Source organism: Heterodontus francisci, chromosome 41 (genome assembly GCF_036365525.1).
Source record: "Heterodontus francisci isolate sHetFra1 chromosome 41, sHetFra1.hap1, whole genome shotgun sequence".
Lineage (NCBI taxonomy): Eukaryota > Metazoa > Chordata > Chondrichthyes > Heterodontiformes > Heterodontidae > Heterodontus > Heterodontus francisci.
The window spans coordinates 12,975,259-12,993,489 of record NC_090411.1 but is presented as its reverse complement, the minus strand read 5'-3'; the positions used below and the strand labels follow the sequence as shown (position 1 = coordinate 12,993,489).

The following is an 18,231-nucleotide window of genomic DNA, read 5'->3' as shown; positions in this document are numbered from 1 at the left end:
TTCCTGCCCACTCCCCAAATCTATCAATCTCAGCGTTGAATATACTTAACAATGGAGGATCTAGAATGCTCTAGGGCAGAGAATTCCAAAGATTCACAACCCTGAGTGAATAAATTTCTCCTCACCTCAGTCCTAAATGATTAATCTCCTTCCCTGAGTCTGTGCCCTCATGTTCGAGATTCCCCAGTCAGGTGAAACAACCTCTTGGTATCTACCCTATCAAGCCCTTCAGAATCTTGTATGTTTCAATGAGATAACCTCTCTTTCTGCTAAACTCCAGAGAGTATAGGCCCAATTTACTCAGCCTGTCACCATAGGAATCAATCAGTGAAACTGTGGTGTATCGCTTCCAAGGCGATGCTGTGCAGCCTCCAGTATCTCAACACTGACACGTTAAACATTTCCAGGGTACATGCAGCATAGGGTAGGTACAGAGTAAAGCTCTCTCTACATTGTCCCAAACACTCCCAGGGCAGCTACAGCGTGAACTGGATAGAGAGAATCTTAATGTAATAGAATATTATAGCACAGAAGGAGGCCATTCAACCCATCATGCCTGTGCTGGCTCTTTGAAAGAGCTGTTCAATTTCTTCCCGCTCCCCAGTTTTTTCCCCATAACCCTACAAATTAGTTCTTTTCAAGTCCATGTCTAATTGCCTTTTGAAAGTTCACATGGAATATGACTCCACCAGCCTTTCAGGTGGCGTTTTCCAGATCTGAAATAATTTCTCCTCCAGTTCTTTTTGCTATTTATTTTAAATTTATGACTTCTGGTTACCAATCCACTTGCCAGAGGAAACAGTTTCTCCCTACTTGCTCTATCAAATCCCCTCATAATTCCAAATACCTCTATTAAATCTCCCCTTAACCTTTGCTGCTCTGAGGAAAGCAATCCCAGCTTCTCCAATCTCTCCACATAACTGAAATCCCTCATCCCTGGTAAACCACCACTGTACCCACCCCAAGGCCTCGACATCCTTCCTCAAGTGCATTGCCCAGAATTGTACACAATACTCCAGCTGAGGTCAACCACCTCTACGCTGCCCTATGAAGCACTCCCAAGGCAGGTACAGCACAGTGAGATACAAAGTAAAGTTCCATCTGCACTGTCCCATCAAACACTCCCAGGGCAGGTACAGCACGGGGTTAGATACAGAGTAAAGCTCCCTCTACACTGTCCCCATCAAACACTCCCAGGACAGGTACAGTACGGGGTTAGATACAGAGTAAAGCTCCCTCTACACTGTCCCCATCAAACACTCCCAGGACAGGTACAGTACGGGGGGTTAGAAAAAAAAAACCAGTGAGATACAAAGTAAAGTTCCATCTGCACTGTCCCATCAAACACTCCCAGGGCAGGTACAGCACGGGGTTAGATACAGAGTAAAGCTCCCTCTACAATGTCCCATCAAATGCTCCCAGGACAGGTACAGCATGGGGATTAGATACAGAGTAAAGCTCCCTCTGCACTGTAAAAAAAAAAGAAAAAAAAAAACGGGGTTAGATACAGAGAAAAAAAAGAAAAAAAAACGGAGTTAGATATAGAGTAAAACTCCCTCTACACTGTCCCCCCATCAAACACTCCCCAGGACAGGTACAGTACGGGGATTAAATACAAAAAAAAAAAAAACGAGGTTAGATACAGAGCAAAGCTCCCTCTACACTGTCCCCATCAAACACTCCCAGGCCAGGTACAGCATGGGGTTAGATACAGAGTAAAGCTCCCTCTACACTGTCCTCATCAAACACACCAAGGACAGGTACAGCATGGGGTTAGATACAGAGTAAAGCTCCCTCTACAAAGGTAAAAAAAAGGGGTTAGATACAGAGTAAAGCTCCCTCTACACTGTCCCCATCAAACACTCCCAGGCCAGGTACAGCATGGGGTTAGATACAGAGAAAAAAAGTGAGATACAAAGTAAAGCTCCCTCTGCACTGTCCCATCAAACACTCCCAGGGCAGGTACAGCACAGTGAGATACAAAAGGGGCTGCTCCTCATGTTCTGGCTGCACTTCAGCTCCACGCTCCTGATCTTTGGGCACCCGGTGTGGAGGGGCGTGGGCCAGGAGGAGGATCTCCTCGTCGGGCTGCTTCTGGGCCTGGTCAAGGCGGCAATTCACAGGTCAAGGCTGCGGGCCATCGGGGGGTCCGTCCTCCCTGATTGCCTGCCCCTCTTCCGCAGTTACTATCGTGCCCAGGTGTCCCTGGAGAAGGAGCATGCGGTGTCCGCCGGTATGCTTGAGGCCGTCCGCGACCGGTGGGCACCGCAGGGACTGGAGTGCATTGTCGATGCCGAGAATGGCATTTTAATTTGAGTTTTTTGTTTATTTATTTGATGTTAATAAAGTTATTTTTAAAAGTATGTATATAAAGGGGGCCTGAGGAATAAAGGCCCCCCTCGACATAAAATATATAAAAGGGGCCTGGGGTATAAAGGCCACCTTAAAAAAACACAGGGTTAGATACAGAGTAAAGCTCCCACTACACTGTCCCCATCAAAAATAAAACAGTGAGATACAAAGTAAAGCTCCCTCTGCACTGTCCCATCAAACACTCCCAGGGCAGGTACAGTATGGGTTCGACAGAGTAAAGCTCGATCCTCATTCTCTTGTCAAAAACAGATCAGGTATAGCACAGGATAGCCACAGTAAAACTCACTCGATACTGTCCCATCCAACACTTATAGGTCAGACACACAGTTAAATAGAATAAATCTCTCTACACTGTCCCATCAAACACTGCCAGGGCAGTTACCACATGGGTTAGAGACAAAATAAAGCACCCTCTACAGCGTGCCACAACTACACCTAATCTGCACTAATGCATTGTCTTTCAACACACCATTAACATATTGTTTGCCTTTGCTCCGTGACCTTTTGGTCAGCTATGTGGCCTTGTCCAATCTGCACCTTCTCCTTTGTTATCTCTTGCCCCACCCCCACCTCACTTGCTTATAACCGGTGACATTTTTAATATTTGTCAGTTCCGAAGAAGGGTCACTGACCCGAAACGTTAACTCTGCTTCTCTTTCCACAGACGCTGCCAGACCTGCTGAGTGGTTCCAGCATTTCTTGTTTTTATGCCACAACTACAACCTGATTAATGTGACTCTTCTTACAGCAGACCTGTTATAGGCTCCAAGTGAGACTGATAGTTAAGTGCCAAATTAGGTGCAGTTTTCTGCTGTGGATTGATGCAGACTAGGACCTGGAGTAAACCTACATGAACTCATCTGACTGTAGGCCCCTTGCAGTCAACAAAGGAAACCTCCTTAGGTTTGTAATGCTTTACTCCTGGAGCAAAACTGAGAGCTTTCTACCCTTGTCCTCTAAGACTGTGGTGAATAGATAAATATTCCAGTGTCTGGTGATTAGGCTGTGAAGATAGACACTGCACCAACATTCACCTTGTAGGGAAGGTCCTCCTAACCTTCACACACAGCCTTGGGCTTTCAACAGCCAATGAAGATAATTAGCTGAATGAATCTGAGTCCAATTATTCATTCCACATTCCCCAGGCTCTGTTCTTACTGGAATGTGTGACTCACTGACACAGATTTCAAATGTTCCTTTGCACCTGGTCTGCACAGGGATCAGCTGTTACCCAAACAAACAGTCATTTATTATGCTTCATAGAAATTTTTATAACTTTAAATATATAAATAATCAATCACAATATTTAACCTGAAAAATAGTTCAGTTCCAGTATTTACTACAGGTGAGCTGATGGGGAGTAGCCCCTCACCATATACTGCCCACAGCAAGAGGCTTCACCACACAGGCTCCATCAGCAACATTGATCAGTCCATCTCCTGCCCCCATTACCTGTTCCCTTGCCCCTAGCCCAGCTGCCCCATTTGGACTAGCACCCTGCCAGTCAGTGCTGCTCCAGGTAGATCCAAGGCTGGAGCTTGATCACAAACCCTGGCTCCGATCCAGTGCTGGCCGATCCCTAGCCTCAGGCAGTGTAAACAAGCTGCAGGAGCCAGGCTGCCTTTAGTTCCTGAAGTATGCAGTCGAGAGGGAGAGGGAGCGGGAGGGGCTGGAACTTGCTGCTCTCCCCTTCACTGCCAGATCCTGGCTACGGACAGAATGTAAAATTCGCCTAAGGCCAGTCCAGAGGGCAGCTACAGATTGGTGACTCCTTCCTCGGCCCTGTTAACCCTTACACTCTTGAAAACACAATATCAGAATGCAAAGTACAATTGGAGTCAGCTTGAGGGTGGTGCTGATAGGTGACAGCATTTGTTGAACAGTTGAACCCAGTCGTTCCCCATCTGGTTGCAAACCATCCCAGAGCTGGAGAGGCTGCCGAGTCCCCCCCCTCAGAGTGCACACTAATCCTGGGTGAAGTTTGAAACCAGTCTCCATGCACTGGGATCCTGGGCTGGAGGTGGGATGGTGGACAGACTCAAACAACCATTGTATCCCTTTAAAATGCTACGCCGAAACTGGCAGAAACAGCCAATAGCAGCAAGGCTTTGCCTCATGCTGTTAACTACAGTCAATACACAGTAACATTAAATATAGAAAATATATAAAAAAGCGCAATGTACAGTGAAAACAGCCTGGGCTTCGATGCAGCATCAAGCACACTCTGTCCGTTAGTCTGGTCATCCCTCGACACACACAGTCATGGAGCTTATTCACAACAGTCATTGCTCCACAAATCCAGTGGTCATCACTTAGAAACATCTGGATTAAAAATCATTTTTAGTCTTTAGTGCACGTTTGTCTCCAGTTTGTCCTTTTACTTGAATCCACAGTTCCCGGAATTCATTAGATTTTGCCATTATCAGTTTTATGTTGAGGATTCCATTTTCATTGATTGTGAACAGCTAGTCCAACAGCAAACATTAAAGGACTCCGACATCTACTGGACAATCCATGGGACCTCTGCCGAGTGTAAAACCTGCAAATTGAAACAGGCTGATGTGAGTGTGACAGAACAGGGTGAGGCAGGCGCACAAAGGTTGAGGCCAGACTAACACTGAGATACCCTCAGTTAGCAAACAGGCACCTCACATTTATAACAGGCTGACACCCTTCCCTTCCCCTCCCCCCACAAACCAGAACCCTTGTTCCACATGCTCACACCCTTGCCCTCCCCCCACCTGTTGGGGGCCAGTTGTGTCCCAGTGCTCCTTACCTGAATCTTGCGGCCTGGTCCTATGTTTTGGACAGTCTCTTCCCTCCACCGATGTACTTGAATTTCTGAGATTTCCGTTTGCTGCTGCTGTACTTGCGAGTCCGGATTACAGTGGGAGCTGCAGTCACCAAGGGCCCTGGTGGAAAACGTAATCCATCAAACTCTGAGCCTGCATTGCCCAGGATCCAACCCAGACCTGAGCCAGCTAATCTCAGCTGGGACTACAGTTAGAGAATTAGGGAACAAGATAACAGTCGAGTTCCCTGCACCGGGTTACTATCTGGGGGACCAGATGCAACGTGTTTGGTGTCGATCTCGGGCAAGCACAGAACCAGGCTTAGCTGTGATGCTTTCCATGGTTGAACATTAAGCAAGTGTTCACTGTCCACTCTCTCAAATGAGGAATGCGCATGTTGGTTAGGGTGAGAGACAGCAGCAGATTAAAGCATTAGAATGGATACGTGCAAGGCAGAAGGATATTAAAGCAGCGACTAGCCTCGAGATCAGTGCAAACATTGGCTGGACTGAACGGGACATTGCCTCCCTAACATTCAACTCCACCCAAGACAGGACGGCACAGGACGAGCATCCACCATATCATCCAGCCCCACCCAGACACCCACCATATCATCCAGCCCCACCCAGATACCCACCATATCATCCAGCCCCACCCAGATACCCACCATATCATTCAGCCTCACCCAGATACCCACCATATCATTCAGCCTCACCCAGATACCCACCATATCATCCAGCCCCACCCAGACACCCACCATATCATCCAGCCCCACCCAGATACCCACCATATCATTCAGCCTCACCCAGATACCCACCATATCATCCAGCCCCACCCAGACACCCACCATATCATCCAGCCCCACCCAGACACCCACCATATCATCCAGCCCCACCCAGACACCCACCATATCATCCAGCCCCACCCAGACACCCACCATATCATCCAGCCCCACCCAGACACCCACCATATCATCCAGCCCCACCCAGACACCCACCATATCATCCAGCCCCACCCAGACACCCACCATATCATCCAGCCCCACCCAGATACCCACCATATCATCCAGCCCCACCCAGACACCCACCATATCATCCAGCCCCACCCAGACACCCACCATATCATCCAGCCCCACCCAGACACCCACCTGCTCCAACTCCTTCAACCCTTGTTCCCCACCTTAAGCCCTGTTGTGGGATGCTTACCCTCTTTCTCCCGGGAGTCTGCGTATTGAGCTGCAGTCATACATTTGCACTCCACATGGTCAATCAGCACCACCACTGCTTTCCTGGTTACAAGCCGTCTGCGACGATACACCCTCTTTATGACCTGAGGGACAGGACAGGTAGAGGGAACACAGAGCAGTCAAACACCACAAATCTCAAACAGAACAGAAAGTTCCACAAATACAGAGTGGGTCCGTCAGCTTCAGTCACAGTTTGCTGTCAATGTTTATCATACACTTTGACAGAGAGCTTTTAATGAAGGGTTTGCACACCCCTTTAACCAGCCTATTTCTGCCATCTGTCCCCAATGACCAGCTGTACTTTTCCAGAATTTTCCATTCATCCATCCAAAATGCAAGTTGCTGATGGCACATGAAACTGGATGGGACAAGTCTGGCCAGTACAGGAGCAAGGCCTAAATCGCAACCACTGCCTCTGCTCAGTACTGCATATTCTAGAAGCTTCTCCTTTCTAGCCAAGGTCCTGACACTTCAAGAATCGGAAACCCTGGATTTTCCTGTGGGGTTTATTGAGGAAGAATGGATGGAATTTCCTGGAGCACTGAGCCCTGACCTGCAATCTGATGTTTTATTCCTGATGGGAGAGGGGCAAGGAGCTAAGGAAATGATAGCAGCTGCTTGTCAGGCAGGGTCACTGGGCAGCGCACCCTCTGTTCCCATCACAAAGGACAAGACAGAGCACAGCTGGAGGCCACTGGGACACCCCGGGAACTCCAGCAGGTTTGGGCATTGTGAAGGAGCAAAGCCACATCCTGCCTCCCCCTGCCCTACAACAGTACCACAAACCCCCCCCTACATCCAGCTTGTACCCATCCCCCAGTGCCCACATCCCCCCCCCTTTTCTCCTCCCCCCTCTACCTCGCCCCGGCACCCGCATCCCTCCTCCCCGCCCCAGCATCCCCCCCTTCCTCCTACCCCCCGACGCCTGCAATCCCCCCCCTGCCCTCCTCCTCCCCCCGGTGCCGACATTCCCCCCTCCTCCCCCCATTTCCCCCCCCCCGGCGCCCACATCCCCCACTCCCCCCCCCCCCCCCGGCGCCCACATTCCCCACTCCCCCCCCTCCTCCCCTGACACCCACGCCAGCTGCACCTCTCCCACCCCTGCCTTGCACGAACAGTCCTCACCTGCACGTGCCGTTCTTGTATCTTCGTTGCCTGGCACTTGTAGTTTCTGGTGTTGCAGCAACCTGAACATTGCTGAACTTCCACACAGGATGGCCACACAAAAAAGTTGGCGGTGGTGGGGTCCACCATACTTCGTGTTATTTCAATTACTGCAGGCCTCACCTTACACTCCGCTGGTTTAGCATCTTCCACCACTGGCTCTGAAAGAGACGGGCAAACCAGCTCAACATAACAATCGGGCACACTCGACACCAACTCCTACCCCTCACTCAACCAGAGCAGAATCCCCTAGGCACACTACTGCTTCAAAAAGTATCTTAAAGAACGAGAGGAAGCCAGAGAAGTGGAATAGTTTAGGCAGGGAATTTCAGAGAGCTTAGGGCTGGTGTGAAGGGAGGTGATGAACAAAGGGCCAGAAATTGGAGGAGCAGACAGTTTAAGGAAGGATTCTAGAAAAATAGAGGGAGGAACATGAGAATGAGCAGTTGAAATTGGCAGCTTTGGGGAACTGGCAGCCAATGTGAGTGAGTGAGTGAGCACAGGGGGCGACGGTTGAGTGGGGCTCAGTGTGGGATTGAATTCAGTCAATCACTCCCACGTACTCACTGGCTCTCAGTCCAGCAATGCTTCCATTTCAAAATGCTCATCCTTGTTTTCAAACCACTCCATGGCCTTGCCCCACTCTACCTCTAATCTCCTCCAGCCCCTACAACCCTCCAAGATATCTGTGCTCCAACAACTCTGGCCTCTTACATATTGCTGATTTTAATTGCTCCACCATTGGTGGTCATACCTTCAGCTGCCTGGGCCCAAGCTCTGAAATTCCATCCCTAAACCTCTCCGCCTTTCTATCACTCTTTCCTCCTTTAAGACGCTGCTTCACTCCACTCTCTTTGATCAAGCTTTTGGTCACTTGTCCTAATATCTCCTTAGGTGGCACTGTGTCAGATCTTTATCTAATTTACACTTCTGTGAAGTGCCTTGGGATGCTGATTACACCTGCGCTGCCCCATCACCCTCCAGCCACAGATGAAACGGAGTAACACCCTCCCCCCACCACCCCACTCCCACTGTCACCTGACTAACCCCACCCTTCATGGGGAACTCCAACACCCCCTGTACCCCCACCCTCCCAGGGTATCCTGACTAACTTCCCTGCCCCGGGGAAATCCCGACTAATCTCGCCCCACCTCCGTACCCTTGAGAATTCCGGCATTGCCACAGCACCCATCCTAGCCGCACCCCCCCCCCCAGCCCACCAACTCCATCCCATACCAACCCCAGGGAACCCGGCTAACTCCCCAGGTCACTGCCATCACAAGTTGGGAAGCACCAGATGTGAAAGGTTTACAGATGTGTGAGCCCCACCCCCTCTCTCTTCCGCCTGGGCACAGACCCCAGCCTATCTAATGGTGCGAGCTCTGTGGAGTCTGACGATAGGTTCAGAGAACTGGCCCTCACCTGGGCTGCGGGTCACACGGAGAGCTCGCCAGTGACCTCCTCCAGTTACAGCCATGGAAAAATTCTCAGAATCCTCACCATCTGCATCTGAAACCAAACACGACTGATTATTATCTACATCAAACAAGGTTCTAAATTCAAACATCAAGCATTGCTTTTGAGGAAACCAATTGGTTGATTTGAACCAACTTGCAGCTGAAAACTACTATTACCTATTTTCAACAAGTACTTCTAATTAAATTAGCAAAATAGTCACATTTAACAGAGCTTCTCCATTTAAAAGTATAACTTCAAAATTTGCAGACATCATCAAATTGGGGCAGGGGTGGTAGTTAATACAGATGAAAAATACAAGGAAACATAAATAAACTTGCAGGATGGGTGTGGAATTGGAAAATGAACCTCAGTATAGCTAAGCGTGAGGTGGTGCATTTTGATAGGAATAATACAGTGGCTACATACTCCTTGGAAAACAGAGGGATCTAGGGATGCAGAAAAATAAATCACTAAAAGTAATGACACAGATTAATAAAGTCATAAAAAGTAAACAAAGCACCAGAGGGTGCTCCTAGAGGCATAGAAATGAAAGGCAGGAGGAGTCATGTTAAACTTATATAGAACTTTGATTAGACTACACTTGGGAGTACTGTGCACAGTTCTGGTCTCAATATTATTTAAAAAAGAGGCACTGGAGAAGATACAAACAATTTACTAGAATACCAGAACTGAGAAGTTACAGACATCAGGAAAGATTAACAGAGAAAAGAGAAGACTGGGGGATGATCAGATAGAGGTCTTTAAAGATGAAAGGACTGGTTAGAGTAGACAGAAACAAAGATATTTCCACTTATTAGAGAGAGAGAGAGATACAGCACTGAAACAGGTCCTTCGGCCCACCGAGTCTGTGCCGAACATCAACCACCCATGTATACTAATCCTACACTAATCCCATATTCCTACCAAACATCCCCACCTTTCCCTATATTTCCCTACCACCTACCTATACTAGTGACAATTTATAATGGCCAATTTACCTATCAACCTGCAAGTTTTTTGGCTTGTGGGAGGAAACCGGAGCAGGAGACTTGAACTAAAGTAAGTAATAGTTACCAATAAATCCAATAGGGAATTCAGGAGAAACTTATCCAGAGAATGGTGAGAATGTGGAACTCATGCAGAAGGAATAGCATTGATGCGTTTCAGGGGAAGCTAGATAAACACATAAGGGAGCAAGTAATAGAAAGATGTGCTGATTGGGTGAGAAGTGTGGGGCGGCACATGTGGAACATAAACATTGGTTTAGACCTGTTGGGTCAAATGGCCTGTTTGTGTTGTAAAAACTACAGAACAAAAAGATCTCCATTTCCTATCAGTTTTTACTCCTAAATCTCTGAAAGCCATTTTGTTGGCTACAATTTGTCACAAAAACCCTTGTATTAATGCTGACAGTCATTGGCATAACAACTGGACCCAGATCACGGCGATGTCAAAGAGATTTATTTTAAAAAGGATCTTCAGTCTAGGGTGGAGTGATAGATGGACAGGAGATACAGCAACAATCACCTTGGGTTTAAGACAGCGGCTTTTCGGTAGAAAAACTTCCCAAGGCACTTCACGGGAATGAAATCAGACAGATAATGGATACCGAGCCAAAGATGGGATATTAGGAGGGCTGTCAGGTGAGTTTTAAAGGAATGAGAAAGGGAGAGGTTTAGGGAGGGAATTTCAGAGCTTAGGTTCCGAGCAGCTGAAGGCAGGGCCACCAATGGTGGAGTGAAGAGGGAAGAATGCAAAAGAGGACAATTTAAATGAGTTTCTGATTAACAAAACCCAGTTACCAGTACCAATACCTGAAAACCAACATAATACGCAGTGTACTAGTGTTCCGGTTATGAGTACCAATACCCAATTACCAGCATAATGGCTAGTTGCCAGTACAATACCCAGTGCACCAGTGCCCTAGTTACCAGTACAATATCCGGTGCAGCAGTGCCCTAGTTACCAGTACAATACCCGGTGCACCAGTGCCCTAGTTACCAGTACAATACCCGGTGCACCAGTGCCCTAGTTACCAGTACAATATCCGGTGCAGCAGTGCCCTAGTTACCAGTACAATACCCGGTGCACCAGTGCCCTAGTTACCAGTACAATACCCAGTGCACCAGTGCCCTAGTTACCAGTACAATATCCGGTGCAGCAGTGCCCTAGTTACCAGTACAATACCCGGTGCACCAGTGCCCTAGTTACCAGTACAATATCTGGTGCAGCAGTGCCCTAGTTACCAGTACAATACCCGGTGCAGCAGTGCCCTAGTTACCAGTACAATACCCGGTGCAGCAGTGCCCTAGTTACCAGTACAATACCCGGTGCAGCAGTGCCCTAGTTACCAGTACAATACCCGGTGCACCAGTGCCCTGGTTGCCAGTACAATACCCAGTGCACCAGTGCCCTGGTTGCCAGTACAATACCCAGTGCACCAGTGCCCTAGTTACCAGTACAATACCCGGTGCACCAGTGCCCTAGTTACCAGTACAATACCCGGTGCACCAGTGCCCTAGTTACCAGTACAATACCCAGTGCACCAGTGCCCTAGTTGCCAGTACAATACCCAGTGCACCAGTGCCCTGGTTGCCAGTACAATACCCGGTGCACCAGTGCCCTGGTTACCAGTACAATACCCGGTGCACCAGTGCCCTAGTTGCCAGTACAATACCCAGTACACCAGTGCCCTGGTTGCCAGTACAATACCCAGCGCACCAGTGCCCTGGTTACCAGTACAATACCCGGTGTTCTGATGTATCAGTGGAACCAACTGTCTTACCGCCACTGAAATTCAGCTCATTAATCCTCGTGTTTCACAAATTTGCATAAATCAGTTCCAACTGAAGTTTGTAAAGTGCAAAATGCCAGAGATAATAAACCCCATTGATTTCAGCTCCTTAATTACCTGGTTCTGCAGAGATTGTCGGTCCCCATCAGAAGCTGTAAATTATATGGGTTTAATGAGCAATGAATCAATGGGAATGATCAGACTGCTGTCGTCAATACAGTTTTGATTCTAAACACGGTGTATTGCTTACCTGCTGCTTAACTTCCAGACGTTAACTGGACAGAGTTAACAGCACCAGGACATTCAGAGGCAAAGGACAGACAGCTCCAATTTACTGCTGTTTGCATGCCTTCAAAATAGTGAGAAGAGGATGTTCCCCAAACCCTGAGCAGACTTGCTGCAGAATCTGCACCCTCCTGTGACAGAACAGGACTGCATCTGTTTTTTTTTCAGCAGTGATTGACTGTGAACTGCTGCAATGGAACAGGAGGGCCCATTCAGCCCCTCCAGCCTGTCCCACCAGAACAGGAAGAGGCCAGTCAGCCCCTCTGCTATTCAGTTAGATCATGGCTGATCAGTACCTTAACGCCACCTCCCTACTTCGATTCCTAACCCCCAATACCCTTAAACTAACAAAAATCTATCGATCTCATTTTTGTCAATTGACTGCCAGTCTCAACAGCTTTTTGGGGGAAAAGACATATTCCTGGACAGGAACGGTATTACCAACAATCACAACGTGCATTTACATAACACCTTTAAAGTAGTAAAATATCCCAAAGTGTTGCATCAGGGCACAAATCAGACAAAAATGAACACCAAGTCATGCAAGGAAATACTCAGACAGATGACCAAAAGCACGGTCAAAGAGATTTTAAAAAGCGTCTTAAACGAGGAGAGGTGTAGAAGTTTAAGGAGAAACTTCCAGAGTTTAAGACCTAGGCAGCTGAAGCCACGGACATCTATGATGGTGCGATTAACATTGGATGTGCATGAGGCCGGAATTAGAGGATATCGGGTGATGGGGGTGGGGTAAATTTAAAAGATGTCCTTGAGGGGTCTAATGGTCTTTTCCTGTCTCTAAAATTTCTCAATATTGTTAATCGAGAATGAAACATCCAATTAATTACATTGGGAATGGAAGGGAACCTCCAGCAATCCAAGGGTTAACAGAAATGCTGGCAGTGAGATTGAATGCACTGAAATGCTAACTGTGTCATATTTAAGAAGCAGAAATGTTAATGTGAAGGTCAACAGCACAGGCGAAAGAAAGAAACTTTGTTCATTTGAATGTTTCAGACAATTGGAAATACAAACTATCAGGAAACTATTCGACAAATTCCATCCTCGTCGGGACATGTGGAATGCTAACACAGGGTGCCTATATTTAGAAGCATATTCATTGTGTTTGAAAAATATAAGAAAGAAAGAGGCTGGCATTTAACAATGCTGGGACAGAACCCAGCACGGCGAGCAAGCCAGCACCCTCACGCGATGCTTCATTCTGTTATACTGGTGAGAAGACAATGGACCCTTGCCAAAGCCCGTTGGACTCTTAGACAATTGTAGGAAACACAGGGCTTTCTTAGATAGCAGCTGAGCTGAGGTTGGAATGGTCGGCAGACAAAACAGGCAAGAACTGAAATGTCATTACAGAACACTGAAAGGAATGCGGTCCCATCTGGGAGCACCCTCAACCCAGGATAGAATATGGAAGGAGAGGAGGGTTCACCCTTCTAATGACTCATTCACTCACTGCCTGCCTACAGGCCGAATTATCCAGCAAACCCCAATCGATAACAAAGTCCACAGTTCCCCGGTATTGAAGGAGTTGTGATTCCACACTCCCTCTTCCAGCCCCAAGTCTTATGATGTCCCAGCTATCCTTCTTCCTCCATTCTCAGTGCAGTCGACACACCCCCACACAATGGAAATCACTCCCTAACTCCCCTCTGCCAGCTCTCCTCCACCCCCTCTCCCAGCTCTCCTCCACCCCCACTCGCTCCCCGCCAGCTCTCCTGCACCTCTCCCCCCCCATCCAGCTCTCCTCCACCCCCTCCCCCTACCCCATTCCCCCCACCCCCTCTCCCCATCAGCTCTCCTCAACACCCCTCTTGCTCACCCCCCCTCCCCTCTCAATGTCTCCTCCACCCCCCTCCCCCACCAGCTCTCTTCCCCTGACCACTCTCTTCCCTCCCCCACTAGCTCTCATCACCCCCCCCTCCCCCTGCCTCAGCCAACTCTCTTCCCTCCCCCAGCTCTCTCGTCCTCCCTCCCAAAGTCCCATGAAATCCAAACACTTGGACCCTCCCCTTTGCTTATTTCTTTCAATTCGTGTTCAGTTGAAGAACTCGACCTTGTGGAGTTGGGCTCCATGAATGGCACTGTACCCGACTGCCTGTTCATCCTTTGGCATCAATCTCCAGACGCAGATGGGTGAATGGGCTCTGCTCAGAAAAAGTAAGGCCAGCACCTGTGCACCCACCCAGTGGCACCAGCTCACTTCCTTCCTTTTGCCCTTTACCAATCAGCCCTGTAAAAACGATCAGATCTCCCCTTGCACTCCCGACCTGCCATCAGTTGTACATGTTACCAATCCCCAGGTGAACGTTGCCTATTACCCTTTCTCTGTATATGGCCCCACACCTCTGTATTACCCACGATTTATCTATGACTTACCTAGGGATTGATGCTGGAGGTGGCTCTGGAATCTGCTGTGTTCAGAAGGGGTCCAGTCACCCTGTGGGGAAAAGAGACAGCAGTTATTTGTGGGCAGCACAGGACTCTGCCAAATGGGGGAAAAAGAGGGGCATAAAACCTAACCCTCAGTGACCCACCCACAGTCAGGAGAGGAATGGACAGAGGAGACAGTACACCCAGCGCCAAACTGAGTGGATGGCACCCTCCTGTAAATAGAAATCAGTCTCCAAACAATGGGTTACAGTTCAAACATCTTACTGTAAGCTTCCACCAGTGCCCTAAAAACAAACACCTGTAAACTCTGATTTATAAATTGCAATAATCATAACCTGTCTCTCATTGTTCTGTAAAATCTGATCTGGCCCATTGCCCTGTGCTTTTACCCCTCTCTGATCTACTTGTCCCCTTTCCCTTTAACTGGGTCCCTGGGCCAGCCGCTCATTCCCGAGCCCCCGGGGCTACAAACTTCTCCCAGTCCGAGTCAGGTGGAGTGAGGGCGCTGAAGAAGGTGTCACCGAGTTGAGCGATGAGGCTTAAAGCCGACCCCCTAAACTCTGCCCCGAACCTTACTCACCTCAGCGGCCGGCCACAGGTACCACAGTATAAGGAGCGCGATCCCCAGATGCATGGCTCTGCCTTGCCCGGCTCCGGCTCCGCCTGGCCCGGTTCCCGGCTCCCGTTCCGGCTCGGGTACAGACCTCAGAGGGCAGCGCCTGCCCGGCTCATTTCCCCAGGGCTGGGATTCCGGTTGGTGATCCCGGGACAGCACACGGATTCCCTCCTGACGGAAAACACCAGCCGCAGAAATGAAGTTACAAACTTTCCAAAAGTTTTGCTGAAGTTTTTCTGCCTTGATTAGTCCAGGACGGGAGAGAAGGGGAAGGAACCCCGGCGCTTCCCACTAACCGGAGCGGAGCCTGATCTGGAGCAACAGGTGGCTGCCGGCCGGTCAGTCAGTGCCTGTCACTCGGCAGTGTCCACAAGCAGTCCCACCACCGACTGTATCTCACACTATCCACAGTCAGTCTCAGTCTCTCTGTTTCACTGTGTCAGTTTCACTGTGTGTCAGTCTCTGGCGATATCTCCCTGTGTGTGTGTGTGTGTGTCAGTCTGTAGCTCTCCCTGTGTGTGTGTGTGTCAGTCTGTAGCTCTCCCTCTGTTTGTTTGTCTGTCTATGTTTTCTCTCTCTATGGTACTGACAGTCACTGCTTTCCCGTTATCACCAGTAACTACTCTCACCGCCTTTCTGTGCTTTTATAGCCAGGGAACTAGTGAAGGTGTGGAGAAGGAATGCGCATGTGTCATGGGGATTCCCCAGCTTTCTTAAAGGGAATGTGCCGCTCATCCAGCCGATAGAAAGTCTCCCCCGAGTGGAGTGGAGGGGGTGCTGGGAGGTGACAGCACTCATTAGGAAGACATTAAATAAAGCCTAACATCACAAGGGCACCAAGCTGCCTTTCCCGCTGACCCCACTTTTATTGTCAGCTTCTTATACAGTTTTCATTTTCTTTTCTGTCACTTTTCTCCCTTTTTATTTCTTCCCTCGTTCATTTCTTTGTTCATATCTATCCTTTTCGGTCATTTTCTTCACTCTTGCTTTGCTCTCTCTCTCCCTCCAACACTCCTATTTTCATCATTACTCTATCTTTGTCATTGCCTCTTCTCGTTTTGTCTTTTGGACTATCTCAGTCTCTTTTTCATTCGTTCTATTTCTGTCTCTCTCTCTGTGTCAACATCTCTCTATTTCTCAATTGCTTTCTTTCTCTGTCTATTCCATTTTCTTAGCTTTGCTTTATCTAGATATTTCTTAGTTTTGGTCCAGCTCTCTTTCTTTGTTTCTCGCTCTGTGTCTCTTTCTCTCTCGGCCTTTCTCATTTTCTCCTTCAATCCTTCATTCGTTCTCTCTCTCTCTATCACTGTATCTCTCTTTTTCAGCTGCCTGTTTCTCTATCTTCTCTGTTTCTGTATCATTCTATTTGTCTGTTTCTTTCTGTAATTCTCTGTGTATCTCTGCCTCTCTCCTTTTAATCTATCTCTCCCGCTATGTTTCTCTTCCTGTGCTCTCTTGTTCTCTTTCTCTTTCTTGCTGTCTTTCTATCTTTCTACCACTTCCTGTCAGCTATTTTCTGTATGTCACTCTTCCTATGTCTGTCTTGCTCAATATCTTGAATTATTTATCTCGCTCTCCCCCTCTCTTTTTGCCTTTCTCTTTTGCTCTTTTTGTCTCACATTCTGTGTTTCTCTATTTCCCTTGCTTTGACTCTATCTGACTGTCTCCACATCTTCTCTCTCATTCTTGCATTCTCTATCTTTCTGTCTCTTTCGAATGATCTTTCTCATTCTATCTCTTTCTTGTTTACTTTGTTTTTCTCTGTCTCTTTATCTCCCTTTGTCTCTCTTTCTCTGTCTCTTCTCTCTGTCTGTGTCTGTCTCTCTCTGCCTCCCCTTCTCTCTCTCTCTTTCTCTATCTCTCTCCTTTCGGTGTCTCTCTCTCTTCCTTTCTGTCTGTCTGTACCTGTCTTTGTCTCCTTTTTGGTATCTCTCTTTGTCTCTCTCCCTCTGTCTCTCTCTTTGTTTCTCTTTCCCTGTCTCTGTCTTACTCATTCTTTGTGAGTATTTTTCTGCCTCTCTCCCTCTTTCTCTTTGTTTATCTTTCTCCATTCCTGTCTGCCTTTCTCTGTCTCTCAAAGAAAGACTGAAAATGCTGGAAGTGTAGGTCAGACAGCATCTGCAGACAGAAAAAGACAAAGTTTCAGATAATCTGTTTCAACAGCAGTGCTAAATGAAAGATGAACACATATTTTAAGAGAATATGAACTTGAGACAGAAGGAAATAGATTTTCCTACTGCCTACCTTATCTCATTTCCTGTCTGTCTCTATCTTTCTCTTTTTCTGTTGCTGTGCCTCTGTTTCTTGCTCTCTCTCTTCCTCTCTGTCTATCTTAGTTTAGAGATACAGCACTGAAACAGGCCCTTCGGCCCACCGAGTCTGTGCCGACCATCAACCACCCATTTATACTAATCCTACACTAATCCCATATACCTACCACATCCCCACCTTTCCCTATATTTCCCTACCACCTACCTATACTAGGGGCAATTTATAATGGCCAATTTACCTACCAACCTGCAAGTCTTTTGGCTTGTGGGAGGAAACCGGAGCACCCGGAGAAAACCCACACAGACACAGGGAGAACTTGCAAACTCCACACAGGCAGTAGCCGGAATTGAACCCGGGTCCCTGGAGCTGTGAGGCTGCGGTGCTAACCACTGTGCCACTGTGCCGCCCATCTCTCTGTTTCTGTCTATCTATCATTCTGTTTATCTGGTGTTGTGTTTCTTTCTGTCTTTTCTGGCTGCCTCCCTTTATCTCTTTATTCTTCTCTGCCCTGTTCAGTTTTTCTCTGTTTTCACTTTGAAGCTGGAAGTTGCTTGTAGTATAGCACACCTGTTCAACACTTGAAAGCGTTGTGTTTTGGTTCATTTGCATATCAGCCTTCAAACTAATTTTTGGCCATTGGAGGCTCACACAATTCCATTAGTTGTCAGTGACTCTTTGAAACTGGCACTTGTTGCAACCTGTTAACTATAGAGCTGTCTGTACTATTTTAAGAGATCAAAAGTCAAGCAAGGAACTACAAATAGGTCTCCCATCAAATGTCTGACTGGGGTCCCTCCAGGTTCAGTTGTTCCACAACAGGTGT

General features: G+C 47.9%; 1 protein-coding gene across 1 annotated transcript; it reads right to left on the bottom strand.

Annotated features, from left to right (window-relative positions):
• Positions 1 to 3,620: 3,620 nt before the first annotated feature.
• Positions 3,621 to 15,790, bottom strand: LOC137353609 (platelet-derived growth factor subunit B-like). The gene is made up of 7 exons (XM_068019960.1): positions 15,102 to 15,790; positions 14,507 to 14,567; positions 8,998 to 9,084; positions 7,537 to 7,736; positions 6,371 to 6,494; positions 5,150 to 5,285; positions 3,621 to 4,912 (listed from the first exon to the last, which is right to left on the bottom strand). Exons 1-6 carry the CDS (start codon positions 15,153 to 15,155, stop codon positions 5,170 to 5,172), a joined length of 642 nt encoding a protein of 213 aa, XP_067876061.1. The 5' UTR covers positions 15,156 to 15,790; the 3' UTR covers positions 3,621 to 4,912; positions 5,150 to 5,169.
• Positions 15,791 to 18,231: the final 2,441 nt, after the last annotated feature.

Excerpts from the sequence above, each read along its gene's own strand:
- LOC137353609 (XM_068019960.1), bottom strand. The coding sequence starts at position 15,155 with ATGCATCTGGGGATCGCGCTCCTTATACTGTGGTACCTGTGGCCGGCC. Across the intron at positions 9,085-14,506 it reads CCTCCAGCATCAATCCCTAG|ATGCAGATGGTGAGGATTCT; the intron begins GTAAGTCATAGA and ends GTTTGGTTTCAG. Across the intron at positions 7,737-8,997 it reads CCGTGTGACCCGCAGCCCAG|AGCCAGTGGTGGAAGATGCT; the intron begins GTGAGGGCCAGT and ends CGTCTCTTTCAG.